This window comes from Oncorhynchus mykiss, chromosome 1, assembly GCF_057628025.1.
Source record: "Oncorhynchus mykiss isolate SJ-2025 chromosome 1, ASM5762802v1, whole genome shotgun sequence".
Classification (NCBI taxonomy): Eukaryota; Metazoa; Chordata; class Actinopteri; order Salmoniformes; family Salmonidae; genus Oncorhynchus; species Oncorhynchus mykiss.
The window spans coordinates 16,393,663-16,421,378 of record NC_143022.1 but is presented as its reverse complement, the minus strand read 5'-3'; the positions used below and the strand labels follow the sequence as shown (position 1 = coordinate 16,421,378).

General features: G+C 42.3%; 2 protein-coding genes across 15 annotated transcripts in view; one reads left to right on the top strand and one right to left on the bottom strand.

Moving 5' to 3' along the window:
- Positions 1–9: 9 nt before the first annotated feature.
- Positions 10–7,749, bottom strand: LOC110487584 (uncharacterized). Of its 2 annotated transcripts, none has more exons than XM_036948336.2 (2): positions 6,827–7,749; positions 10–950 (listed from the first exon to the last, which is right to left on the bottom strand). In XM_036948336.2, exons 1-2 carry the CDS (start codon positions 7,710–7,712, stop codon positions 94–96), a joined length of 1,743 nt encoding a protein of 580 aa, XP_036804231.2. In that variant the 5' UTR covers positions 7,713–7,749; the 3' UTR covers positions 10–93. The 2 variants fall into 2 exon arrangements, with proteins under 2 accessions (XP_036804231.2, XP_090043302.1); XM_090187176.1 differs by lacking the exon at positions 6,827–7,749 and adding an exon at positions 1,070–3,186.
- A 6,973-nt stretch (positions 7,750–14,722) lies between these two features.
- LOC110487509 (polypyrimidine tract-binding protein 1) overlaps positions 14,723–27,716 on the top strand; it is a 28,256-nt gene continuing 15,262 nt past the window's right edge. For 4 of the 13 annotated variants that reach the window (XR_016483790.1, XR_016483784.1, XM_036948109.2 and 1 more), the window contains exons 1-3: positions 14,723–14,880; positions 15,646–15,699; positions 21,281–21,311. Coding sequence is in view for 7 of the 13 variants with exons in the window: in XM_036948109.2 (XP_036804004.1) it covers positions 14,873–14,880; positions 15,646–15,699; positions 21,281–21,311 (93 nt within the window). In the remaining 6 variants the exon portion in view is untranslated. Of the gene's footprint in view, positions 14,881–15,286; positions 15,461–15,645; positions 15,700–21,280; positions 21,312–27,716 lie in introns of those variants that run through there. The other 9 variants (XR_016483816.1, XM_090186790.1, XM_036948024.2 and 6 more) reach the window with 4 other exon arrangements.

Sequence of the window (27,716 nt, the reverse complement as noted above, 5' to 3'; positions counted from 1 at the left end):
ACGTCATGCTAGGATATCACACTTTGAATGTATGTATGCACATACAGTATACATTTAAAATACAATCAATGTTCTTCTATTAGTCCCTGCTGACTAATATGCGGCTGCTGCCCTCCCATTACGAACGGAGAGTATATGGTGGCTCAGAGACTTAATCATCTTTTCCAGGCGAGGTTTGGGCATGGCATGGCGGCTGAACCAGTAATTATCCCAGGGCCTATACTGGCTCAGTGGGCAACAGTACATTGCATCAGAGGCGATCAGGTGGCTTCCAACACGCTTGGATACATAGAGCTTGTAGTCCCACAGGGGGCAGCGTTCTGGGTCGTCGGCCAGGCCGTGCATCCGTACAGGGCTCTGTTCTGGGAAATTAGTATTGTTCCACTCCAGGTATTCCAGTTTTTCCCTGTCGCCCGTCCCTGGGTGGGTCTCCGTGGCCGTGTGGAAGTCGGAGACTCGCCCGGGCCAGACTCCCTGGAGGTGGAACTTCCCAAAGGCCTTGAGGTTGTTGAGCAGGACCAGGTTGAGCAGCCCATCCGGTGTGGCCCTAGACAGGACCCCTGCCTGCCTCAGTGCAGCCTCCTCTTCTCTCCTCAAGCTCTGGATCACCAGGATATCTCTGTCCCACTCTCTCTGTTTCAAGTGCTGGCAGCAGCTATCCAGTTCCCTAATGGTGTTTGTGAACTCGGCTGACTTCCGGATACTGAAGCTGCAGCCCTGGTTCTGCAGATCACGGTCCAGCATACGAGCGTATGTCGTAAGAGTGCTGCTGCTCAGGGCCTGCAGGCGGGACTCCTCCCACACATACTGGAAGAAGGCGACCAATAACCTGTCCAGCTCGGCGATAGGCAGGCTGCCTGGACAGCGGGCCCCCGAATGGTTTTGAGAGTTTAGCCACATGACAAAGGTCATGAGATTGCCCAGGCTGGCCTCTGCTCTCTTTGGCCCTCCTGGAAGATAGAAAAATAACAGTCACACTATTAACCTTGCCCCAGACAACATTTACATTGAATAAACATTACAGTAATTTAAATGTGAGTAACTACAATGTAAACAATCATACTATTACCATCGATAATGGCGCCGAAGGATATGGCCGCCGTTTTACGATCCGCAACCAATTGTGCATGTTTTTTTTTGCATTATTTCTAACTTATTTTGTACATAATGTTTCTGCCACTGTGTCTTATGACCGAAAAGAGCTTCTTGATATCAGGGCAGCGATTACTCCCCCCGTACTGGAGGAATTCTTCTTCAACGAGTCAGACGGGAAGGATTTACTCCAGACACCCGACAAGGCCCTCATCTCTGTCCATCCCTGCAGGAGGAAAAGACGGAGGTATCATGGACGACAGTCCGGGTGCCTTTTAAGAATACGGAGGGCAATCTACCTTTACCATCGGTCCTATTAGCCAACTTACAATCAAATAGACAAACTACGAGCACGTATATACTACCAACGGAACATCAAAAAATATAATATCTTATGTTTCACCGAGTCGTGGCTGAATGATGACAACATACAGCTGGTGGGTTTTAAGCTTTTTCGGCAGCATAGAACAGCGGCCTATTGGTAAGACGAGGCGGCGGCCTATGCATATTTGTTAACAACTGGTGAACGAAATCTAAGGAACTCTCTAGGTTTTACTCACCTGAGGTAGAGTATCTCATGATAAGCTGTAGACCACACTTTTTACCAAGAGAGTTTATTTTTCATTGCTGTCTATATACAGTTGAAGTCGGAAGTTTACATGCACTTAGGTTGGTGTCATTAAAACTCGTTCTTGTTAACAAACTATAGTTTTGGCAAGTCGGTTAGGACATCTACTTTGTGCATGACAAGTACTTTTTCCAACAATTGTTTACAGACAGATTATTTCACTGTATCACAATTTCAGTGGGTCAGACGTTTGCATACACTAAGTTGACTGTGCCTTAAAACAGCTTGGAACATTCCATAAAATTATGTCATGGCTTTAGAAGCTTCTGACAGGCTAATTGACATAATTTGAGCCAATTGGAGGTGTACCTGTGGATGTATTTCAAGGCCTACCTTCAAAATCAGTGTCTCTTTGCTTGACATCATGGGAAAATCAAAGGAAATCAGCCAAGACCTCATAATTTTTTTTTTTGCCCTCCACAAGTCTGGTTCATCCTTGGGAGCAATTTACAAATGCCTGAAGGTACTACGTTCATCTGTACAAACAATAGTATGCAAGTATAAACACTATGGGACCACGCAGCCATCATACCGCTAAGGAAGGAGACACGTTCTATGCAAATCAATCCCAGAACAACAGAAAAGGACCTTGTGAAGATGCTGGAGGAAACAGGTACAAAAGTATCTATATCCACAGTAAAAACGAGTCCAATATTGACATAGCCTGAAAGGCTGCTCAGCAAGGAAGAAGCCACTGCTCCAAAACCACCATAAAAAATCCAGACTTTATTATTATTTAACTAGGCAAGTCAGTTAAGAACAAATTCTTATTTTCAATGACGACCTAGGAACAGTGGGTTAACTGCCTGTTCAGGGGCAGAATGACAGATTTGTACCTTGTCAGCTCGGGGGTTTGAACTTGCAACCTTCCGTTTACTAGTCCAACACTAGGCTATTCTGCCGCCCCAGACTAAGGTTTTTAACTGCATATGGGGACAAAGATCATACTTTTTGGGGAAATGTCCTCTGGTCTGATGAAACAAAAATAGAACTGTTTGGCCATAATTACCATCATTATGTTGGGAGGAAAAGGGGGGAGCCGAACAACACCATCCCAACCGTAAAGCACGGGGGTGGCAGCATCATGTTGTGGGGGTGCTTTGCTGCAGGAGGGCCTGGTGCACTTCAGAAAATAGATGGCATCACGAGGCAGGAAAATTACGTGGCTATATTAAAGCAACATCTCAAGACATCAGTCAGGAAACTAAAGCTTGGTCGCAAATGGGTCTTCCAAATGGACAATGGCCTCTAGCATACTTCCAAAGTTGTGGCAAAATGGCTTAAGGACACACAGCCCTGGCCTCAATTCTATAGAAAATGTGTGGGCAGAACTGAAAAAGTATGTGCGAGCAAGGAGGCCTACAAACCTGACTCAGTTACACCAGCTCTGTCAGGAGAAATGGGCCAAAATGCACCCAACTTATTGTGGGAAGCTACCCGAAACGTTTGACCCAAGATAAACAATTTAAAGGCAATGCTACCAAATATTAATTGAGTGTATGTAAACTTCTGACCCACTGGGAATGTGATGAAAGAAATAAAAGCTAAAATAAATCACTCTTCTATTATTCTGACATTTCACATTCTTAAAACAAAGTGGTGATCCTAACTGACCTAAGACAAGGAATTTTTACTCTGATTAAATATCAGGAATTGTGAAAAACTGAGTTTAAATGTATTTGGCTAAGGTGTATGTAAACTTCCAACTTCAATTGTACTACCGCGGACCAATGCTGGCACTAAGACCGCACTGTATACGGCCATAAGCAAACAGGAAAACGCTCATCCAGAGGCGGTGCTCCTAGTGGCCGGGGACTTTAATGCAGGGAAACCTAAATCTGTTTAACCTGATTTATATCAGCATTTTAAATGTGCAACCAGAGGGGGAAAAAAAACATCTAGACAACCTTTTACTCCACACACAGATGCGTACAAAGCTCTCCCTCGCCCTCCATTTGGCAAATCTGACCATAATTCTATCCTCCCGATTCCTGCTTACAAGCAAAAACTAAAGCAGGATGCATCAATGACTCTGTCAATAAGAAAGTGGTCAGATGAAACAGATGCTAAGCTACAGGACTGTTTTGCTAGCAAAGACTGGAATATGTTCTGGGATTTTTCCGATGGCATTGAGAAGCACACATCAGTCACTGGCTTCATCAATAAGCGCATCGATGACGTCATCCCCATAGTGACTGTGGGTACATACCCCAACCAGAAGCCATGGATTACAGGCAACATCCTCACTGAGCTAAAGAGTAGAACTGCCGCTTTCAAGGAGTGGGACTCTAACCCGGAAGCCTATAAGAAATCCTGCTATGCTCTGACAAACCATCAAGCAGGCAAAGCGTCAATACAGGACTAAGATTAAATCTTACTACACCGGCTCCAACACTCGTCGGATGTGGCAGGGCTTGCAAACTATTACAGACTACAAAGGGAAGTACAGCCATGAGCTGCCCAGTGACACGAACCTACCAGACGAGCTAAATTACTTCTATGCTCGCTTCGAGGCAAATAACACTGAAACATGCAAGAGAGCACCAGTTGTTCCGGACGACTGTGTGATCACGCTCTCCGTAGCCGATGTGAGTAAGACATTTAAACAGGTCAATATTCACAAGGCCGCATGGCTAGACAGATTACCAGGACGTGTACTCCGAGCATGTGCTGACCAACAGGCAAGTATCTTCACTGACATTTTCAACTTGTCCCTGTCTGAGTCTATAATACCAACATGTTTCAAGCAGACCACCATAGTCCCTGTGCCCAAGAACACTAAGGTAACCTGCCTAAATGACAACCGACCCGTAGCACTCACGTCTGTAGCCATGAAATGCTTTGAAAAGCTGGTCATGGCTCACATCAACACCATTATCCCAGAAACCCTAGACCAACTCCAATTTGCATACTGCCCCAACATATCCACAGATGAAGCAATCTCTCTTGCACTCAACACGGCCCTTTCCCACCTAGACAAAAGGAACACCTATGTGAGAATGCTATTCACTGACTACAGCTCAGCATTCAACACCATATTGCCCTCAAAGCTCATCACTAAGCTAAGGACCCTGGGACTAAACACCTTCCTTTGCAACTGGATCCTGTACTTCGTGACGGGCTGCCCCCAGGTGGTAAGGGTAGGGAACAACATCCGCCACGCTGATCCTCAACATGGGGGCCCCTCTGGGGTGCATGCTCAGTCCCCTCCTGTACTCCCTGTTCACTCATGACTGCATGGCCAGGTACGTATCCAACACCACCATCAAGTTTGCCGATTACACAATGGTGGTAGGCCTGATCACCGACAACAATGAGACAGCCAGGGCCTCCCGGGTGGTGCAGTGGTTGAGGGCGCTGTACTGCAGCGCCAGCTGTGCCATCAGAGTCCCTGGGTTCGCGCCCAGGCTCTGTCGTAACCGGCCGCAACCGGGAGGTCCGTGGGGCGACGAACAATTGGCCTAGCGTCGTCCGGGTTAGGGAGGGATTGGTCGGTAGGGATCTCCTTGTCTCATCGCGCACCAGCGACTCCTGTGGCGGGCCGGGCGCAGTGCGCGCTAGCCAAGGTGGCCAGGTGCACGGTGTAGCCTCCGTCACATCGGTGCTGCTGGCTTCCAGGTTGGCTGCGCGCTGTGTTAAGAAGCAGTACGGCTGGTTGGGTTGTATATCGGAGGACGCATGACATTCAGCCTTCGTCTCTCCCGAGCCCGTACGGGAGTTGTAGCAATGAGACAAGATAGTAGCTACTACAACAGTTGGATACCACGAAATTGGGGAGAAAAGGGGGGTAAAATTCAAAAAAAATATTTAAAAAAAACAATGAGACAGCCTATAGGGAGGAGGTCAGAGACCTGGCTGTGTGGTGCCAGGACAACAACCTCTCCCTCAACGTGATCAAAACAAAGGAGATGGTTGTGGACTACAGGAAAAGGAGGACCGAGCATGCCCCCATTCTCATTGACGGGGCTGTAGTGGAGCAGGTCGAGAGCTTCAAGTTCTTTGGTGAACACATCACCAACAATCTACAATGGCCCAAACACACTAAGACAGTCATGAAGAGGGCAGGACAAAACCTATTCCTCCTCAGGAGACTGAAAAGATTTGGCATGGGTCCTCAGATCCTCAAAAGGTTCTACAGCTGCACCATCGAGAGTATTGGTTGCATCACTGCCTGGTATGGCAACTGCTCTGCATCTGACCGTAAGGTGCTACAGAGGGTAGTGCGTACGGCCCAGTACATCACTGGGGCCAAGCTTCCTCCCATCCCTGGACCTCTATGCTAGGCGGTGTCAGAGGAAGTCCCTAAAAATTGTCAAAGACTCCAGCCACCCTAGTCATAGACTGTTCTCTCTGCTACCACACGGCAAGCGGTACTGGAGCGCCAAGTCGAGGTCCAAAAGGTTTCATAACAGCTTCTACCCCCCCCAAGCCATAAGACTCCTGAACAGCTAATCAAAGGGCTACCCAGACCCCTCTTTTACACTGCTGCTCCTCTCTGTTTATAATCTATGCATAGTCACGTACATATTACCTCAACTGACTGGTGCCCCCGCCCATTGACTCTGTACCGATGCCCCTTGTATATAGCCTCGCTTGTTATTTTACTGCTACTGATATTTGTTACTTTTTTTCTTCAATGTTTTTACTCATGTTTTTCACTTAACACTTTTTTATTAACTTCTTAAACCAGGGGTGGGCAATTCCAGTCCTGGAGGGCCTGATTGGTGTTACAGTTTTGCAACAGCTAACACACCTGAATCCACTAATCCCCTAATCATGATCTTCAGTTTAGAATGCACTTTGATTAATCAGCTGTGTTTGCTAGGGATGGAGAAAAAGTGTGACACCAATCAGGCCCTTGAGGACTGGATTAAAGCATTGTTGGTCAAGTGCTTGTAAGTAAGAATTTCACTGTTAGGTCTACCTACACCTGTTGTATTCGGCACATGTGACATAAAATTTGATTTGGTGTTATAACCACTATATTCTGTGCTGTAATGTAAAGTCCTACTCACATGAAAATATATTTACCATAACCTCTGTACAAAGCAGGTGCTATTAGTAAATCTGTCCAATAATAATCATTACCGCAGCAGATGTACTCACTTTTCTCTGCTGGTTTCTTGGGTGCTGCCTTCACCTTGCCTTTATTAGGGGGACAGTGCCCTGAGGCCGCACCTGATCTCTCAGGTGTAGGTGGGAAGACGGCAGCACAACAGGAGCCCTGCCTGTGGGTTTCACCCTGGCCCTGGAATAGGGGCTTAGGTTTAGGAGGGGAGAGGGAACACTGTCCACCCTTAGGAGTCGCCCACACCTCATCTTCTGGGGCCCGCTCAATGTCTGAAAGGCAGCTTTGGAGAGGGGTGATGTCAAGAGCTGTAATGAGGTTTTCATTTGGGCCTGGGCTTTCCTCCTTTAGAACTGTCCTCTTCTCAATGCCCCTTCCCTCTTGGTTTGTCTCATTGTTATTTTGCTCTAGCTCCAACCTAACTTCCATGTTGATATTTCCTTTGGGTTGCTCCTTAACAATCATCCTAGGAAAGAATGGTTGTTTCACAGTTCTCTGCTGCTTGGACTTTAAAGTCAAGGCCTCTTCCAGCATTCTCACTGGGGCATCTCCTCCCTCTCTTGACACATGGGTCACAAGGCTACAGAGGCTCATATCAGATTCAACCCCATTTTCATCAGTAATATTCCCAATGAATGGGGTATATACCATCTCCCCTTCCTCTTCCGAGGACAGGCATTGTATTCTCCTCCTCTTGCTCCTATGACCTACATCCACCTCCTCCTCTGTCTTTTCCTCCTCAACTTTCACCTCTGTGGCAAGTGTCAAGGCCCAGTCGAAGGCATGTCCAACCTCACATCTCCAATTAACTTTGCACTGATGCCCAACCCCTGGGTTAAGTTTTCCCTTGTGCCAAAGCTTGTGGGGACAGTGGGAGCCATGAGAGTGAGCCCAAGTGACTAATTTCCTAAGATCCTCCAGCATAACACCTGCTTGGACATGGCAGGTGGGCTTTCAAAGTAACAAAAAATAAAAATGTAAGCTTTGAGTGTCTGGCAACCAGTGACAGTTAAATCAACTATTTGCATTAACCAGTGCTTGACTTGGGCAGGAGCTCATCAGAGCGGAGTACCTACACCTCAAATGTTACACTAAATAATCCTCCCAGGAAGTATTGTTTATTAGGGGGGGGGGGGATATACATTTTAGCCTACTAAAATGAGGCTATCAAATCTGAAAACACAGACACAATGTATGTTATAAACTACTCATCCGAGGACAGCTTAGTGTAGATATTAGAAAATAAATGTATCCTATTTGCAAAACAAAATCAGTGTAAAGCAAAACTCCTTACCTCTTCCATTGCTCCTATGCCTTTGCTGTAGAGTGCAAAATCAATAACGTCGATTATTGTCAAATATCTTATTACCTATTTTTTATATGCTCTGCGACACTAAGTTTGTGCATTTGCTTTGAAACATCAACAAGCAATTATCTAATGTTGTGACAACAGTATTTTGAATGTCATTGGAATTTTAGAACGTTCAAATTCACCGCGAAAAGTATGGCATGTTTTCAAAGCGTGTGAAACGTCTCAACCAGAAGAGGTGGCTCCGCTCGACAACGCTTCGCTACAAAAGATTGGCAGCTTCGTTGGCGTGGGCATGAACCTATTCAAGTAAGTAAGTCGGTACATTTTCGAAAATGTTAAACGATGTATTATTAGCCAGCTAGCTATGTAGGCTAATTAGTGTGCAGGCTAGTGAGCTGCTAGCTAAATAGCTAGCTAGCCAACTTTACATACTTGGCTATGTGAAATATCATCAGTTAGCTTTCTTCATATTAACATGGTATCTTGATTTAGGCATATTTATAATTTTAAATTAACTCAGGCTCTAAATACATTTGTAGATATCAGCAATGGAAGAGGGTGAAATAATTTTCTGCTCCAGCTGTCATAGTTAAATAGGGCGGGTTGTGGGATGACATCATGAAAAGAGTATCCAGTTCTAGTCCTTAGAGATGAGAACTATGAAGACGGGCAGATAATAATCAGGGCTGTGTAATTGAAATAAAATTAAACCTGTTGCTTTGTGATGTTGTCTTTCCTGAGACATGGAGAGCTGCGAAAGCCTGTCTGCAGATGAAGAGGTCCCAGTGAATGTCCCAAGAGACTGCTGGTTAAAATACAGTTAAAAGTCACACACAATGTAGGCTACAAACTTATTACAACTGTAACAGGCCAATCCTTCTCCCGGAGGTATGCTGGGAGAATTCAATGTATCAAACCTAATGAGTTGATAATAACGTGTATTATTGCTGGGCTGGAATAGAAGTCTGCTCACCCTTTAGATCAGGGAGTGGAGCATACCTTTGGTATGATCTTTTTTGTCCAAAATTCTGCTTTAGTAACAATAGCCTACATACTAAGATGTCTAACATTTACAAACAAGTTAGATCATTTGTACATTTTGAAATGATATGTTGATTCATTCAATGTTGATTAATTGAAGTGTTTAAACTTTTTTTAATTGTTCATGTAAAAACATTATTCAAGATGAACTAGTGTCAATGTTCATTAATCACACATCACAATTCTGCAATAAAAATGTATGAAGGGGATCTGTCTCTAATTTGTCTGTGTTTCCTGTGTTGCTTTCTTAAAGGAACATTACCTTTTTGTCCAGTTGTGAGCTTTCCAATCTGTTTTATTTGATTCACTCGGTCTCAAGATATCAGCTGCGGTGAACCCATTTAGCAGCTTATCATAATGGAATGCATCACCAATGCAGACAGGCCTAGAGTATGATGACATTACTAGCCTAATGGGCATATACAATCCATGTGTCCATTGTCATTGTACATCTGAAACAGAGAATAGCTAAACTCACACATCATTTGCACATTGTTGAGCTAGCTATATGTTCTCAATTTAAAATGATACCTGTAGATACTGTATATGAGGCTAACCATAAACCAGATTTTGTACATCATTTTTCTGACATTAAATTGCATTCTATATACATTACTGTACATTAAAATATGTCACTGACAATTTGTAGGCTAATTAAAAATGTCTAAAAGGAAAATAATGGGGCATGGAGAGTTGTAATTCTGCCTCGTTTATTTGCTGAGAAAACTTTTAGAATACAGAGACAAAATCAGAAGTTCAGTGGCATGGAGGAGGATTGCAGACATGTTGATGGTGGGTGAAGATAGATTTGCACAACAATGTTTATGTTTTACAAGTAGGCCTATGTATTTTACAGAAAGTGAGCTATAATCGTCAATCTCGTGACACAGGTAAAATGAAAGCGCCATAAACTGAGAATCACAATGTTAAAATACCATAATCCAATTGGTAGCATACTACAGGGTAAATGCATGCTTAGTGTACCATTTACAATGGTATTGCGTGTTACTGGTGATTCCTAACCTTTGGTGTGCAAATTTCACAATTTTAATTTCGTCAACACATTCACAAATTGTGGCTTTGGTCAGTTTTTAGGTTTAGGTTGATTTATGTTCCTAGCTAGTTAGCAGCACAAGCAAACGTATAATCTCTCTTCACCCACCATCAACACCAACAATCTCTGCAATCTTCCTCCATGCCATTGACTGTATGATTGTGTCTCTGTATTTTTACAAAGCCACATCGATGACTGGCTTTCCTCGATTTTTTTGTTGTTGTGCTTGCCCGGAACTAATCACAGGTAGAACTATGTTTCATGAACGGAATATTTTCAAGCAAACATCTGCTCCTCACCTGATTGGTTAACGGAAGCAGTGGCCGCGTGATATTTGCATAAAGTAGAGCAGAGATTTTTCAACCTCACAATCACCTGCGTATTGCTCCGCGTGCCCCTTTTGAGAATGAATGGCGCGGGGCTTCGTCTGACAAATTTGGAAGTGGTGGAAACCCTACGTCAGTTAACCACACGGTGGCGCTCAAGCGCAGATATAACAGCACACGGCAGCACATGAAACTGGAAACGGCGAACCCGTTTCCAAGTCAATCGAACGCACTTGACCAACATAATCGTGTGTGACACTGCCGATAATAACCAGCACACTATTAGGATTGTCCTAAAAATTTGAATGGATTATTGGCCATGATTTGGATGGAGTGTAGGCTCCCGCGTGTTGCAACAGTCTAAGGCACTGCATCTCAGTGCTAGAGGTGTCACGACAGACCCTGGTTCGATCCCGGGCTGTATCACAACTGGCTGTGATTGCGAGTCCCATAGGGTGGTGCACAATGGGCACAGCCACTGGGGAGCCAGGCCCAGCCAATTGGAATTATTTTTTTCCCCACGAAAGGGCTTTATTACAGACAGAAATACTCCTCAGTCTCATCAGCTGTCCGGGTGGCTGGTGTCAGGCGATCCCGCAGGTGACTAAGCCGGATGCGGAGGTCCTGGGCTGGCATGGTTACACGTTGTCTGCGGTTGTGAGGCCGGTTGGACGTACTGCCAAATTCTCTAAAACAATGTGCTTATGGTAGAGAAATTAACATTAAATGATCTGCACACAGCTCTAGTGGATATTCCTTCAGTCAGCATGCCAATTGCACGCTCCCTCAACTTGAGACATCTGTGGCATTGTGTTGTGTAACAAAGCTGCACATTTTAGAGTGGCCTTTTATTGTCCCCAGCACAAGTTACACCTGTGTAATGATCATGCTGTTTAATCAGCTTCTTGATATGCCACAGTTAATCAGGTGGATTATCTTGGCAAAGGAAAAGCGTTGACTAACAGGGATGTAAACAAATTTGTGCACAACATTTTTGAGAAATAAGCTTTTTGTGTATATGGAAAATGTCTGGAATCGTTTATTTCAGCTCATGAAATATGGAACCAACACTTTACATGTTGCGTTTATATTTTTGTTCTGTATACATTTAGCGGAATTTTATGAAGGGAAAGATTTGTTTGAGAAGTTTTCAAAATACTTTCAATATTATTAATTTCCATGTCGGCTCTATTGCCGTGCTAGTTGGAAGTAGGAAACTTGGACATTTCCAATTTGCTAACTCGTAGAAAGATGATCCCGAGTTTTCCACTCGGGAAGTATGAAATACGTCTGATGGCGTCTGACAGAGTTAGCACATCCAGTTAGTTGCATTTAATAAAACAGGTTGTTTCTTTACATGGTGGGATAGCTGATACTAATATCAAAATATATAGGCTATTTTAAATGTTGTTAATATTAAGAAAAATATTTGTGAAAAAAAAGTTCTGATTGTCCAGTCTTTCAAGAATCCCTGAGGTATATCTATGGCTCTGATAGCTGAACCATATGTTTGGATTTGTATAAATAAGAAGCAACTTTATATTAATATGTCTTGCATTATTACTCATGTATTTATTTCACACTGTTAGGTAGGGGTACATCTTTGGAACTATCAGAATAGAATTGTTCACATATTCCCTTTCAGAACATGCAGCCCTAGACAGACCTGTACTGTAGCTCAATGTATTTTGGCTGTGTGATGATGAATGGTGTAGGCTATGAGCCTAGAGAAACAATGGGCTTCAGTCTGGTCTGGTCTATGGTGGACACATCAATTATTCATCAATGGGCAGGTGTATCACCTGCACCCAAACAGAAAGGTAATTTTCTGAAAGGGAGCATGTGAGGTAATTATTTATGGTGTGTTACCTGATATATAGAGATGCTTGTGAGATACTGTTGGCAGGTGAGTCGAGGAGCTTCCACTGCAATTAAACCCATTCACATTAAGTTTAATTCCTTCCAGTATTTATTCAGTGTATGTACAGTATGTACTCTGAACAAAAATAGAAACGCAACATGTAAAGTTTTGATCCCATGTTTCATGAGCTGAAATAAACAATGCCAGAAATGTTCCATACACACAAAAAGCTTATTTCTTTCAAATGTTGTGCACTAATTTTTTTACATCCCTGTTAGTGAGCATGTATCTTTTGCCAAGATAATCCATTCACCTGACAGGTGTGGCATGTCAAGAAGCTGATTAAACAGCAGGATCATTACACAGGTGCACCTTGTGCTGGGGACAATAAAAGGCCACAGTAAAATGTGCAGTTTTGTCACGCAACACAATGCCACAGATGTATCAAGTTTTGAGGGAGCGTGCAATTGGAATGCTGATCGCAGGAACGTCCACCAGAGCTGTTATTGTTATTTACTGTATTTTATTGTGTTACTTTTAGTTATTTTTTACTTTAGTTTATTTGGTAAATATTTTCTTAACTCTTCTTAAACTGCAGTGTTGGTTAAGGGCTTGTAAGTAAGCATTTCACTGTAAGTTCTACCTACACTTCTTGTATTTGGCGCATGTGACAAATAAAGATTGATTTGAGTTGTTGCCAGACAATTTAATGTTTGTTTCTCTACCACAAGCTGCCTCCAATGTCGTTTTTGAGAATTTATCCAACCGGCTTCACAACCGCGGGATGTCAATATTGTGAACCGAGAGCCCCGTGGTGGCGGGGGGATTATGGTATGGGCAGGCATAACCTTGATAAGGAACACAATTGGCATTTTATCGATGGCAATTTGAATGCACAGAGATACCATGACGAGATCCTGAGGCCCATTGTCGTGCCATTCATCCGCCACCATCCCCTCATGTTTCAGCATGATAATGCACGGCCCCATGTTGCGAGGCTCTGTGCACAATTCCTGGAAACTGAAAATGTCCCAGTTTTTCTAGGGCTTGCATACTCACCAGACATGTCACACATTGTGCATGTTTGGGATGCTATGGATCAACGTATACGACAGCATGTTCCAGTTCCTGCCGATATCCAGAAACTTCACACAGCCATTGAAGAGGAATGGGACAACATTCCACTGGTCAACTCTATGTGAAGGATGTGTCATGCCGCATGATTGGTTTTCTGACCCATGACCCCACTTTTTTTTAAAAGGTATCTGTGACCAACAGATGTATATCTGTATTCCCAGTCATGTGAAATCCATAGACTATGGCCAAATGTATTTATTTCAATTGACAGATTTCTACATGATCTTTGAAATTGTTCCATGATGCGTCTATATTTTTGTTCAGTATATGTTGACATGATGCAAATCTTCTGTACATGTTAATAAAAACACGTACATTGTATTTTAATAGATTATTATCTTTCATCTGCACAGTTGTCGTTGTCAGTGTAGCCTAGTTATGCCATTTTACATAAATTGCATTCAACCCATCTCTCCTTATGTTGTCTTATTGTTTAATTGTTACATTTTAAATGAAGGGTAGAGGAATTTTGATTTTTTTTTGTATAGGATGTTGCCATTGCAGTGAGGCATCTTAGGTCCAGGTGGTATGGGGGCTCGTCTCCCTGTCCACTACAGAGGTTTTACCACATCAAAGAGTCCCATAGCCTTTGATGCCAAACAAGGTTGAAATCCAATCCGCCTAGATAAATGTCCGATCAGGCAGCTGCGTCTGCACAGAGGGTAGCCTATGCACTGACATCGGCAAAGAGAGGTGAAGGTGTTAAACAATCAATTCCCGACTGTTTTTGTCTTCCCAGTATCTCATACATTTGCCAAGGACATGCTCACAGATTTAGGCCTACATCTTACGAAACAAGAACGACTTTGTGCCTATAGGCCCAGCTGTAGGATATTCGTTTTTTTGGAAATCATAGCATGCCAAGTAATTTGGATAGATTGCCAAAAAATTTACTGACATGGACATAATTGATAGCATCATTGTCCTTTATTTTTTTTCTTTAGGCATATGAAGAATACTTGATTGTCCATTTCCCTTACAGTCGTCCAGGGTACCTTGCAGAACGGTCTCTGAAAACATATACGCAGTTGCATCACAAATAAATTCTGCATAAAATTTATGAAAATGCATAAACTAATTTCATCATCATGCAGAATGGATTTGTAACTGACCATTTACAATCAAACTTAAACTTAGTTTGAGACCGCCCCTCTCTGGCAACTCTCGTCTTATCCTATCAGCGCAGCGCCCACTTCTCGTCTCAAACGCCCACAAATTTACTAGCTAGCTGGGCTAATCACGTTTCGTTTCTCTGTTCTCCGCCATTTTGTAAGGGTATAAGAAAAGTCGGTCAAGCAAAACAGACTTGATGGTCTAATCAAACTGTGTAACTATCTAGTTTTGTGTTGTGCAATGGACGGGTAAGTTCAAGGTAGAAGTTATGTTCATGAGAAAAGAGCTACAAACGAATATGCACGTATTTAACTAAGTAATTATTTGTAAATTGCTATATCCTGTAACGAAAATGAGCGGTGTTATATTTCCGTTGCGATGGAAACATGGTAAAACTGCTTTCTGTGTACCCGTTCTAGACCCACTAATGTTAGATCGTTGCTTTGGTGTTTTAGTTAGCACCAGCAGTCTATGTGGGTGTTTATTTTTTAAATTAACATTTTACTTTTTGTCTGAATTCAATTGTTCTGTACCGTTATCTTATAAAAGCAAGACATTCAAGCAACTGGTGCATATTGCGTGGACTGAGCACTGTAGTTTTGCTCATGTGTGTTGCCTTTTGCGCATGTTGTAGCTACTGCACTGAACATTTTGAAACCACCTGTGGCAGTGCGATGTTACTTAACTAGCTAGAACGTTCTCCATAACCTACCTTATTGTCTAGCGAGCACAGCAGACTGTTAAATGACTGACAATTTAACTATATATTTGCTAGCTTTAGTTAAAAGTCTTGGCAACAACGTGGCTATGCATCTTGTTGTTCTGAAGGTCCGTTTCTACTGCAGAGATGAACAATATTCTAAACTTGAACATTACATTTTTTATTAATATTGCTAGACACATCGTTATGCTAGATTTGCAGCAACTTGAAGTTTAGGTCAAGTGAAAAGACAAGATAATGTGACTTAGCTAGCTACCAGGCTTGATATTAACGCCACATTTCTTCCTTCCAGCCGTCCAGAGACTGATTTGTATCCCATGGGATCCACTTACGTCACTGAACTAGAGTAAGTCATTATTTAAGTATATTTTATAAATGTACGGTACCAGTTAATTCGTTGTGAATATCTGATAATAAACCTTTAGGTTTTTTGTGCGTATGTTGGAATACATTTTTACATCTCATTCTTGTAGCATTGTGAGATGCTCATTGTTGAGTGTTGAGTGTTGAGCCGGTTTCTCCGCATGCAATGACTTGGTGTGAGTGATTTGACCTGTAATTTGAGCTGTTGCATTGTCTCGCTCATCCTCCCCCTTCCCGTCAGTTTATCCTTTATTAGTCTACTTAGTGTCAAGCCTACTCTGAAAGCATATCATTTTGAAATGGAAAATAGTTTTGTTTTCCAATAGGTTTCAACATGTGTAAAGTGCTAAGTATTTATTTTTGTGCAAAAGTTGCCTGTGGGCATCGAAACCTCAACTTATTTTTCATGGCTGCAAATATTTGGGTCTGGGGAGTTTGAGGGACATATTTGGCACACAATTGTCCTAAATAACAGTGCCTTGTCAATGCTGTTTTCAGCCAGTGGTAAAATTATTTTAGTGATCACAAGTGGCTAATCTGTCAAATGTTGATTTAGGAAGGGTTGGAGATGGGAGGGAGCTCTTGGGCTGTGTTTCCTGCTTGTAGCTCATGAGAGGTTAATCTTCAACTGAGTGTCGGCGGGGCCAAGGCCCCAAATACGACTAATATTTCACGGGCAGAGCTGTGGGAAAGGGAATGTTTGCACTGTTTTCTCTATTTGCCTTTAACATGAGGGTTATCAAGGGAATGCGTTTAAATAGACTAGGGTTGGGTGGTATCCAGATTGTTTCATACTGTCCCTGTACCATATTGGTGTGTATGGTATTACCAGCAGTGGTGACAAGGGGCAATATTTCTTTACGAACTGAAAAAACGATAATATAAAATGTACGTATTAAACAAATTTGGGCAACATGGATTTTGGTCAAGGAGGGTATTGTCTCTGCTGTAACCAAGAAACTTGCTCTTGCATGCTAGCCACTTAGCTAACAAGTTGGCAAACCAAGTGCATAGCTGGAGCCCTGAGCTGGAGCCAATTTATTTGGCACATCTTAAATAGTTCTAAGCAGTAGTGTATCAATAAACATTTTTTTATTTTCATAGAATGATAGGTCTATATTCATTTTTTACATGCTTCATTTACATTTTTTTTTAACATGCTTTCTTGTACATATTATGTACATTAAACATGTGAATACAGTTGGAAGTGGGGAACCATTTGACGATCTCCCAAGTAGGGCTTGTATTGCAAGAGTCAAGTTTTCATCAGTGTTTTATGTCCACTTGGTCTCGTCTCCTTCTGTGCTGTGTGCACCTACCCATTTTACACCAGAGATCTGAATACAGTGATGAGATGCTCATGTCTGCCCTAACAATGGAAGTCATTGTCCCAAAGGCGGGAAGGCAGGTGACAAGCATGGGTCCAAATAAACTCATAGAAACGCACAGTTTGCTTTGCCTTTCGCTTCGCCTGTTCCTCTTTGTTTACACACACCAATCCCTTCCCCATGCTCTCACAACAACACAGATGCGAGATCACTTCCTCTATGACAAGCGGTTTCAACTCGCTATTAGTGTTTGAGTTTGGTCCAACAGAATCAGTCATATGGACAACGAAACACATTGAGACAATTCACTGTACTAGAGGAGACATCAACCTTCCTAACAATACCCTTTTTATGTCTCAACTCCTCAAATTGCACACAGCGCAGACGCTACTTGGTTTTTCACATACTGCTAGCACCATTTTAGCCGAAGACTGTTATACTAGCTGTCTAGTCGGTTTTGTAAATGTGCAATAAGCATGAAGCACAATTATATCAGAACAAAGTGGACAGGCTAGCATGCTGTTCCAAACAATTCAACTGTTCTGTCTTGTTAGTTAGCAAGTGGATCCAAATTGGCTAAACTTGAAATATAAAGATTAGCTGGCTACTCACTAGCATGTGTGCTTGTGCTTGAGCGTTTGAGACCTGTTAAAAATTTTTCTAGAATGCCTGCTACAAGAAGTTAGTCATTATTAGTGAATGTGCATTATGTATGGTTCTGGTAAAAAAAAAAAAACACATAAAATACTAAAAAGGAATTTTCATAGACGGAAGTTTACATACACTTTAGCCAAATACATTTAAACTCAGTTTTTCACAATTCCTGACATTTGTATCCTTGTAAAGATTCCATGTCTTAGGTCAGTTAGGATCACCACTTTATTTTAAGAATGTGCAATGTCAATAATAGTAGAGAATGATTTTTCAGATTTTATTTCTTATCACATTCCCAGTGGGTCCGAAGTTTACATGCACTCGGTTACTATTTGGTAGCATTGCCTTTTAAATTGTTAAACTTGGGTCAAATGTTTCGGGTAGCCTTCCACAAGCTTCCCACAATAAGTTGGGAGAATTTTGGCCCATTCCTCCTGACAAAGCTGGTGTAACTGAGTCGTGTTTGTAGGCCTCCTTGCGTATGCTTCATACGCTTTTTCAGTTCTGCCCGCAAATGTTCTATGGGATTGAGGTCAGGGCTTTGTGATGGCCACTCCAATACCTTGACTTTGTTGTCCTTAAGCCATTTTGCCACAACTTTGGAAGTATGCTTGGGGTCATAGTCCACTTGGAAGACCCATTTGCGACCAAGCTTTAACTTCCAGACTGATGTCTTGAGATGTTGCTTCAATATATCCACATAATTTTCCTACCTCATGATGCCATCTTTTTTGTGAAGTGCACCAGTCCCTCCTGCAGCAAAGCACCCCCACAACATGATGCTGCCACCCCCGTGCTTCATGGTTGGGATGGTGTTCTTTGGCTTGCAAGCCTCCCCCGTTTTCCTCCAAACATAACGATGGTCATTATAGCCCAACAGTTCTATTTGTTTCATCAGACCAGAGGACATTTCTCCAAAAAGTATGATCTTTGTCCCCATCTGCAGTTGCAAACCGTAGTCTGGCTTTTTTTGGCGGTTTTGGAGCAGTGGCATCTTCCCTGCTGAGCGGCCTTTCAGGTTATGTCGATATAGGACTCGTTTTACTGTGGCTATAGATACTTTCGTACCTGATTTCTCCAGCATCTTCACAAGGGCCTTTGCTGTTGTTCTGGGATTGATTTGCACTTCTCGCACAAGTACGGTCATCTCTAGGAAACAGAACGCGTCTCCTTCCTGAGCGGTATGACGGCTACGTGGTCCCATGGTGTTTATACTTGCGTACTATTGTTTATACAGATGAATGTGGTACCTTCAGGCGTTTAGAAATTACTCCCAAGGATGAACCAGACTTGTGGAGGTCTACAATTTTTTTCTGAGGTCTTAGCTGATTTCTTTGGATTTGCCCATGATGCCAAGCAAAGACGCACTGAGTTTGAAGGTAGGCCTTGAAATACATCTCCAATTGACTCAAATGATGTCATGGCTTTAGAAGCTTCTGATAGGCTAATTGACATAATTTTCTGGAATTTTCCAAGCTGTTTAAAGGCACAGTCAACTTAGTGTATGTGAACTTCTGACCAACTGGAATTGTGATTCAGTGAAATAATCTGTCTGTAAACGATTGTTGGGAAAATGAATTTTGTCATGCACAAAGTAGATGTTCCAAGCAACTTTCCAAAACGTATAGTTTGTTAACAAGACATTTGTGGAGTGTTTGAAAAATTTGTTTTAATGACTGCAACCTAAGTGTATGTAAACTTCCGACTTCAACTTTACCTGAAAGCCAGACCAGTGATTATTGTAAAAAAAAGCAGGTTAAACGATTTTGATAAAATACTTACATTATTAGTGGGTCTTATGGTTGTGGAAGGTTTATAAGTTAGGTATAATTTCACAAGCCCTGCATTCATTAGATTATTCCTGACTATTTGAAATGCAGTGCATTTGACCTTTTTAATTGTACAACAAAGCTTATTTAGAAACCGTATCATTTTTTTTTAGATTGTGAAGTCACTAAGTATTCATACCCCTTGACTTATTCCACATCTTGTTGTTACAGCCTGAGTTCAAAGTGGATTAAATATATTTTTTTTCTCACCCGTTTACACACAATACCCCATAATGACAAAGTGAAAACAACATGTTTTTAGAAATGTCTTCAAATTGATTGAAAATGAAATTCAGAAATCTAATTTACAAGTATAGATTTGTCATATTGTGTGATTGGTTATTGTCCTGCTGAAAGGTGCATTCAACTCAGTGCCTGGTGGAAAGCAGACTGAAGCAGGTTTTCCTCTAGGATTTTGGCTGTGCTTAGCTCCATTCAGTTACATTTTATCCTGGAAAAACTCCTCAGTCCTTAACGATTACAAGCTTACCCATAACATGATGTAGCCACCACTATGCTTGAAAATATAGAGAGTGGTACGCAGTAATGTGTCGTATTGGATTTGCTCCAAACGTAACACTTTCAGGACAAAAAGTCAATTGTTTTGCCACATTTTTTTGCAGTTTTACTTTAGTGCCTTATTGCAAACAGGATGCATGTTTTGGAATAGTTCTATTCTGAATAGGCTTCCTTCTTTTCACTCTGTCAGTTAGGTTAGTATTGTGGAGTAACTACAACATTGTTGATCCGTCCTCCAGTTTTCTATCACAGCTATTAAACTCAGTAACTGTTTTGAAGTCACCATTCTCCTCCTGTGAAATCCCTGAGTGGTTTCCTTCCTCTCCGGCAACTGAGTTGGGAAGGACGCCGGTAACTTTGTAGTGACAGGGTGTATTGATACCATCCAAAGTGTAATTAATAACTGTGTGGTTGAATCTGTGTTTGGAAATTGACTGCTCGACTGAGGGGCTTTACAGATAATTTAATGGGTGGGGTGAGGTATTCATTTAAAGAGAGAGATGAGTATTCATTTAAAAATCATGTTAAACACTTCTATTGCACAAATTGACTCCATGCAACTTATTATGTGACTTGTTAAGCAAAATTCATCAAATTTATATAGGTTTCCTATAACAGGGAAAGCCTATGGAAAAATCTTATGCTGTTTTTGGATAAACAATAAAAATAAGGTGTGTGTGTGTGTGTGGTAAACACACAGGATTAAAAAAAATTATACATTTTTGTTTTATGCGATAATCTTCATCAGCTCATGTAACTTTTTGTGAATTTAAGCATTACTGTAGTATAAAAAACTAGTCCCTTTTTGACTAGTCATTGACTTCAGTACAGGCCAAAGTGCTGAGTGTAGGTGATTTTTGCCTGTGAGTAAGAAAGTGTTTGGTCTGAACTCAGCTTTTTCTATCAGACGTGACATCCAGCTCTTATTTAACAGAACAATATGTATTGTTGGCTAGGCAGCCTGTATAGCGCCTGTTTAAGGTTAGAACCTGGGACAATAAAACATATTGAGCAGCCTCATTGTGCAAATGTTGACTGACTGGCTTTTCCAACTTTTCTGCAACTGATAAACTAATCTAGTTGGCTAGCTGTTGCTTTTTCTCTACCATTTTGTGGATTCTTGAATCTTTACTACACAATGGTGAACCTCTTAGTTCCTTAACCCTAGATTTTTGGAGTTTCAATTTTTCATCTATACTGCTTCTAACATTCCTGTCTTCTCTTTTCTTCACAGCAGTGTCCATGATATTACAGTTGGTACAAAGGTAGGCACCTCTTTTCTCCTTTTTCCTCTTCGACATTAGTGGTGTGGCGAAAAATCGATAGTTATATCGTCCAAGATACTGTGCTATGGATCTACTTTTCAGCATTTATTTCTGACTAATCAACTCATTTTCTCGTGCTCTCTTGTCTCTCTACAGCAGACTTATAGAGAGCAATATGTTTAGAACCTCATCACAATAAAACTAGCAGTATCGAATCCCAATACATATCGAATTGGCGCCTACGTTTCGTGATAATACCGTATCGTGACGTCCCTGGCAATTCCCAGCTCTATTCAACAAGGTGTTTGACTAGGTCTTCAGATTAGGATGATTTATAGATGTAGCAGTGTGCTGTGCAGGATTTTCAAATTGTAGCCAAGTTGTTTCTAAGGCTACATTTAGTCCTGTCATCTGGATCATTGGGGTCACACAGCCATGCCCAGTGTTGCTGCATCAGAAATGAAAGTATTCAAAGAAGCTAGCATAAGAAGGCAAGCCTACAACCAGTTTGGATCTGGCAATGGGAATATTCTGTTGCAAAGGTTGTGGTTTCAAGTTCCCTTACAGGTTCCTTTGTTTGTATGGTAGTTGGCTATTTAAACAGTGCTGTGAAACTAAAGGAGGCATTCACAAACTAGTAGTAGATACAATTAATGTTGCTTGTTTTGTTACATTTCGCTACACGTCAAGTAAGTAAAGCACACAATGCCCAGTCACTGGTAACCAGTTGCCAAGTTTAAATCTCTTAAACTGTTTGCATCCGGTGTGGTGAGAACATTGCTGTTGCTGTGGAAACGGTAGGGTCTAATTATTGGTTGTCTTTGGCATTGTGGCTGGAATACTCTCTGTGGTATGTTCGTCTTCCAGCTCTCTGGCTCCTCCAAGCCCTCTTCTCTCTTTAGGGACTTCTGTCTCATCACTGATTACGTCAGTACATGTCCCACTCACTTTTAGCCCCTCTAATTCTGTACCACTCGTATGATGGTCTCATCCCTCCCTTGAGACCCTTCCCAGGAAAATAACAACTTTAAACACACACAATATCCCCTGTTGGAGCCCTGCAGTCTGTGGGCCGGGGCTAGCTAGCTTGAGCAAAAGCAGATGTTTCTAGATGGTGGAAGTTTGAACGAGTGCAGACACGCAGTGGTAAGTGCTACCTCGTCTCCCTGATGTTGAGTGTCTCCTCCAGGATATGTGGGTTTGGGATAGCGATCAAACGCTAAGTGTTCCTAGCTCGGCGTGTTAGTCGTCTGTGTTCTACAACACTGCTACTTCTGTCTTCCAGTCTACCCTTCAAACGCCGCCCCACAGCAACCACATTCCTCGCTGCTCTTTTAGATAGATAATATTCTGTGGTATGTTCCTAGCCACGGGGACCCTTAGCACAAAGACAGATTCTTACAGGTACCACATGTATATGACAAGGCTATTTTGTTACGCACAAGCCAGCGGGAACCTTAAGGTGGTAATATGGAGTGGTTTATTTTCACAGGAAAAGAGAGCAGTTTACTGGAATATGGGTGTTTTTTCCGTTGTCTAATTGCCTCTTGTTTCCTGTTCTCCCCCGAGGTGTGTCATTACAAACTGCCGGCCTCAAAGAATGGCCTGTTGACTGTATCAAAAAGGCCTGGAGGGTCTTGGATGGAACTCATTTAGATGGGTACCAAATGGTGTTCCTTTACTGTTAGGCTTAGTTAGTAATATTGTAAGAAGGCAAGTGCAGTATTTAGTTGGTTTATTCACTGGATCAGTTGTGGTTAACGGTGGTTATCCTGGAGAAAATTGTAACCCTTTTACATCATGTTCTTGAAATGCCACTATGGAGGTGTTATCTACTGTTTTACTCGTCAAATGCCCTTTGGGGCTTTTCCATCGGCTAACTACAATCCTATAACGTTGCATATTGTTCGCTTACTTTTTTAATCAAATTGGTGTGGGGAGTGGGTAATTAAAAAAAATGCTATTTACCTTGGCTGTGTTGATGTTCTCTATTGCATTCCTCAAGGATGGGAGAGGGTGGGGGCATGGGGATGAATGGAACCTATTCAGCACATGCAAATATGTTTCCCTAACCCATTTTCTACATGCATGTTGTTCCTTTGGCCTCTGTTTCCCAACGCAAGCTAATTAGGAAAAATATGGTAAAGAACCTGTTTTTGATCATTGCAGTCGCCATTAGCAAATGTTGTTAGGTAGCCAGCACATCCCTAGTCACGTCCTCAGAGCATGTGCAGACCAGCTGGCTGGTGTGTTTACGGACACATTCAGTCTCTCCCTATCCCAGTCTACAGTCTCCACATGCTTCAAGATGGCCACCATTGTTCCTGTTCCCAAGAAAGCTAAGGTAACTGAACTAAATGACTATTGCCCCGTAGCACTCATGTCTGTCATCATGAAGTGCTTTGAGAGACTAGTCAAGGATCAAATCACCCTACCTGTCACTCTAGACCCACTTCAATTTTCTTACCGCCCCAATCGGTCCACAGATGATGCAATCGCCGTCACACTGTCCTGTCCCATCTGGACAAGAGGAATACCTATGTGAGAATGCTGTTCATTGACTGTAGCTCAGCATTCAACACCATAGTACCCTCCAAGCGCATCATTAAGCTCGATGCCCTGGGTCATTGGGTGCTGGACTTCCCGGTGGGCCGCCCACAGGTGGTGAAGGTAGGAAACAACATCTCCACTTTGCTGTGGGGCCCCACAAGGGTGTGTTCTCAGCCCCCTCCTGTACTCCCTGTTCACCCATGACTGTGTGGCCATGCACGCCTTCAACTCAATCATTAAGTTTGCAGACGACACAATAGTAGTAGGCTTGATCACCAACAATGACGAGACAGCCTACAGGGAGGAGGTGAGGGCCACTGAGTGTTGTGTCAGGAAAATAATCTCTCATTCAATGTCAACAAAACAAAGGAGATGATCGTGGACTTCGGGGAAACTGCAGAAGAAGCACCCCCCTGTCCACATCGATGGGACAGCAGTGGAGAAAGTGGAAAGTTAAGTTCCTCAGTGTACATATCATGGACAAACTGAAATGGTCCACCCACACAGACCATGTGGTGAAGGCGGCAAAATTGCACCGCCCACAACCGCAGGCCTCTCCAGAGAGTTGTGCAATCTACCTGCCCTCCAGGACACCTACAGCACCCGATGTCACAGGAAGGCCAAATATTATCAAGGAAAACAACCACCTGAGCCACTGCCTGTTCACCCCGCTACCATCTAGCAGGCGAGGTCAGTACAGGTGCATCAAAGTTGGGACCAAGAGATTGAAAAACAGCTTCTATCTCAAGGCCATCAGACTATTAAATATCCATCACTAACACCGAGGCTGCTGCCTACATACAGACTTGAAATCATTGGCCACTTGAGTAAATGGAGCACTTGTCACTTTAATGATGCCATTTTAATAATGTTTACATATCTAGCATTACTCATAGAATACAGTATATACATATGACATCTATTGCATCGTAGCCTATGCCGCTCTGTCATTGCTCATCCATATATTTATATTCTTATTCCATTCCTTTACATATATTTGTGTTAGGTATTTGTTGTGGAATTGTTAGATATTACTGCACTGTCAGAAATGGAAGCACAAGCATTTCGCTACTTTCGCAATAACATTGCTAACCATGTGTATGTGACCAATAACATTTGATATACGTAATGAGCTAGATTTAAACTCACGGCAGCCCAGACCTAGTGGCTCCAAGAGGCAAAGCATTGAGTTGCTGTTCTTAATTAACTTTTCTTTAGAGGCGTCATAACTGGTTTCGCAAATATTGTGTGCAGCTTGGTAATTGCTGGGAGAAACGTACACCTAGCTGTTGGTCCGAGGAGAATCAGCCTTTTCTGTGTTCAGGCCAAAAGTCAGGAGTTTGGTTTGGCCTAGCAGTTCACCTCACCTGGTGCCACAGGCTAGGGTTCCTATGATGACAGAGTGACATTCAAGGCTGCCCCGGTAACGGCCCCATTCTTGAGGTGTAATTGTCTCCTGCTCGCCTGTTAACTCTCAAAGTATGTTTTTTTTTTTTTGTCTCACCTTTTCTAATCTATTTAATTTATGCCTTCGATAAGATGGCTCCCTCAAACTTCTCTATAACACAAGTCACTTCATTAACATTTGTAAACCTATTGCCTCAGCACAGCATTTTGAAACATTGCTGCTTAACTGAGTTTTCTGGCAAAGGTGCCTGTTCTGATCGTGTAGTTTTATTTGATAGAACATAATATTTAACGGGCTTAACACTTCACAGCCCAATACATACGTTTTAGTCTAATCAAAAAGTGGCTAGGAGACAGTCTGGCCAATTGATTGCAGTAACCGTTTTTCTCACCAGTGTAAAGGCCATTGGTGAGAATGTTATACCCATTTCAGACTGAAGATGTGGTATATAACCCATTGAAAAAAGATGTGTATATGACCCCCCCCCCCTTTCAAATAGCCTTTTATTTACCTCTTTCTTGCATGTGTGTATATATCTCCACCCCTTTATACATATCAGTGGGTAACTGGACAATTTGGAGGGGTGGGTGATGGTGTTAAAACCATGGTCTGTTTGCGTTTCAAATTTGGGAGGTGTTTAAAAATGGAAGTGTAAATTAATTTACCTGCAAAAAAGCAGAGAACCATTCACACAGACCTGATACCTGTATTTTCCTGTATGCAGGATTCATGACTAGGTCTTTAGGTGGATTTCAATTAGACATGTATTTTTTTAACCCCCTACCCCTTTCAGATATACAATAAGCTGGTATAAAAAAAAACGGGCATGGTAAATTAGTGGGATTTTGGTCTGTGCGTGAGAGGGATATTAGTGGCAGACAAAGCCCGCTCTCTGACTTTGCCTGCCAGCCCTGCAATATCCTATTTAAAGTGTCATAACAGCACCAGGAACATGCATTTAGCTACTAAGCCTCTTTTTAAAGACCTTTACCCACACTAGCCCCCCTGCCCCTCACGTATGGTTTTCATTGAGTCCCAACCTAGTGGAATTTGGAGTGGCTGGTGGGGGAGAGGAGAGGGCATTCTGTTGGCGTCTCAGCCCTGCGGAAGTCTGTTTATTTGTGTACTCCGGTGATCACTTGAAAAGAGCTGGCTAGCGGACGGTCGCTAGCCTTTTCAGTTTCCCCTTTTTGTTGATGTTCTATAGAGGACAGCTGGTGTGCAGCCTCTTACACATGTTGTAAAGCATACTTCACTCTACCTCCCATTTTTATAGGATCTTGAACAGTTGAAGTCAGAAGTTTACATACTTAGGTTGGAGTCATTAACTCGTTTTTCAACCACTCCACAAATGTCTTGTTAACAAACTATAGTTTTGGCAAGTGGCTTAGGACATCTACTTTGTGCATTTTTCCAACAATTGTTTACAGACAGATTCTTTAAACAGCTTGGAAGTTTCCAGAAAATTATGTTATGGCTTTAGAAGCTTCGATTAGGCTAATTGACAAGATTTGAGTCAATTGGAGGTGTAGCTGTGGATGTATTTCAAGGCCTACCTTCAAACTCAGTGCGTCTTTGCTTGATATCAATGGAAAATCAAAATAAATCAGCCAAGACCCCAGAAAAAAAATTGTAGACCTCCAAGTCTGGTTCATTCTTGGGAGCAATTTCCAAATGCCTGAAGGTACCACGTTCATCTGTTCAAACAATAGTACGCAAGTATAAACACCATGAGACCACGCAGCCGTCATACCGCTCAGGAAGGAGACGTGTTCTGTTTCCTAGAGATGACCGTACTTTGGTGTGAAAGTGCAAATCAATCCCAGAACAACAGCAAAGGCCCTGGCAGCATCATGTTGTAGTGGTGCTTTGCTGCAAGAGGGACTGGTGCACTTCACAAAATAGATGGAATTATGAGGCAGGAAAATTGTGGATATATTGAAGCAACATGTCAGGAATTTAAAGCTTGGTCGCAAATGGGTCTTCCAAATGGACTATGACCCCAAGCATACTTCCAAAGTTGTGGATTAAGGACAACAAAGTCAAGATATTGGAGTGGCCATCACAAAGCTCTGACCTCAATCCCATAGAACATTTGTGGGCAGAACTGAAAAAGCCTGTGTGAGCAAGGAGGCCTACAAACCTGACTCAGTTACACCAGCTCTGTCAGGAGGAATGGGCCAAAATTCACCCAACTTATTGTGGGAAGCTTGTGGAAGGCTACCCAAACGTTTTACCCAAGTTAAACAATTTGAAGGCAATGCTAGCAAATACTAATTGAGTGTAACTTCTGACACACTGGGAATGTGATGAATGAAATAAAAGCTGAAATGAATCATTCTCTCTACTATTATTCTGAGGCATATGTAAACTTCCGACTTCAACTGTATGTATGTTTTAAATCAGAATTGAGCTTGGTTGACTCTTTTCTTTATTAATATGGGTTT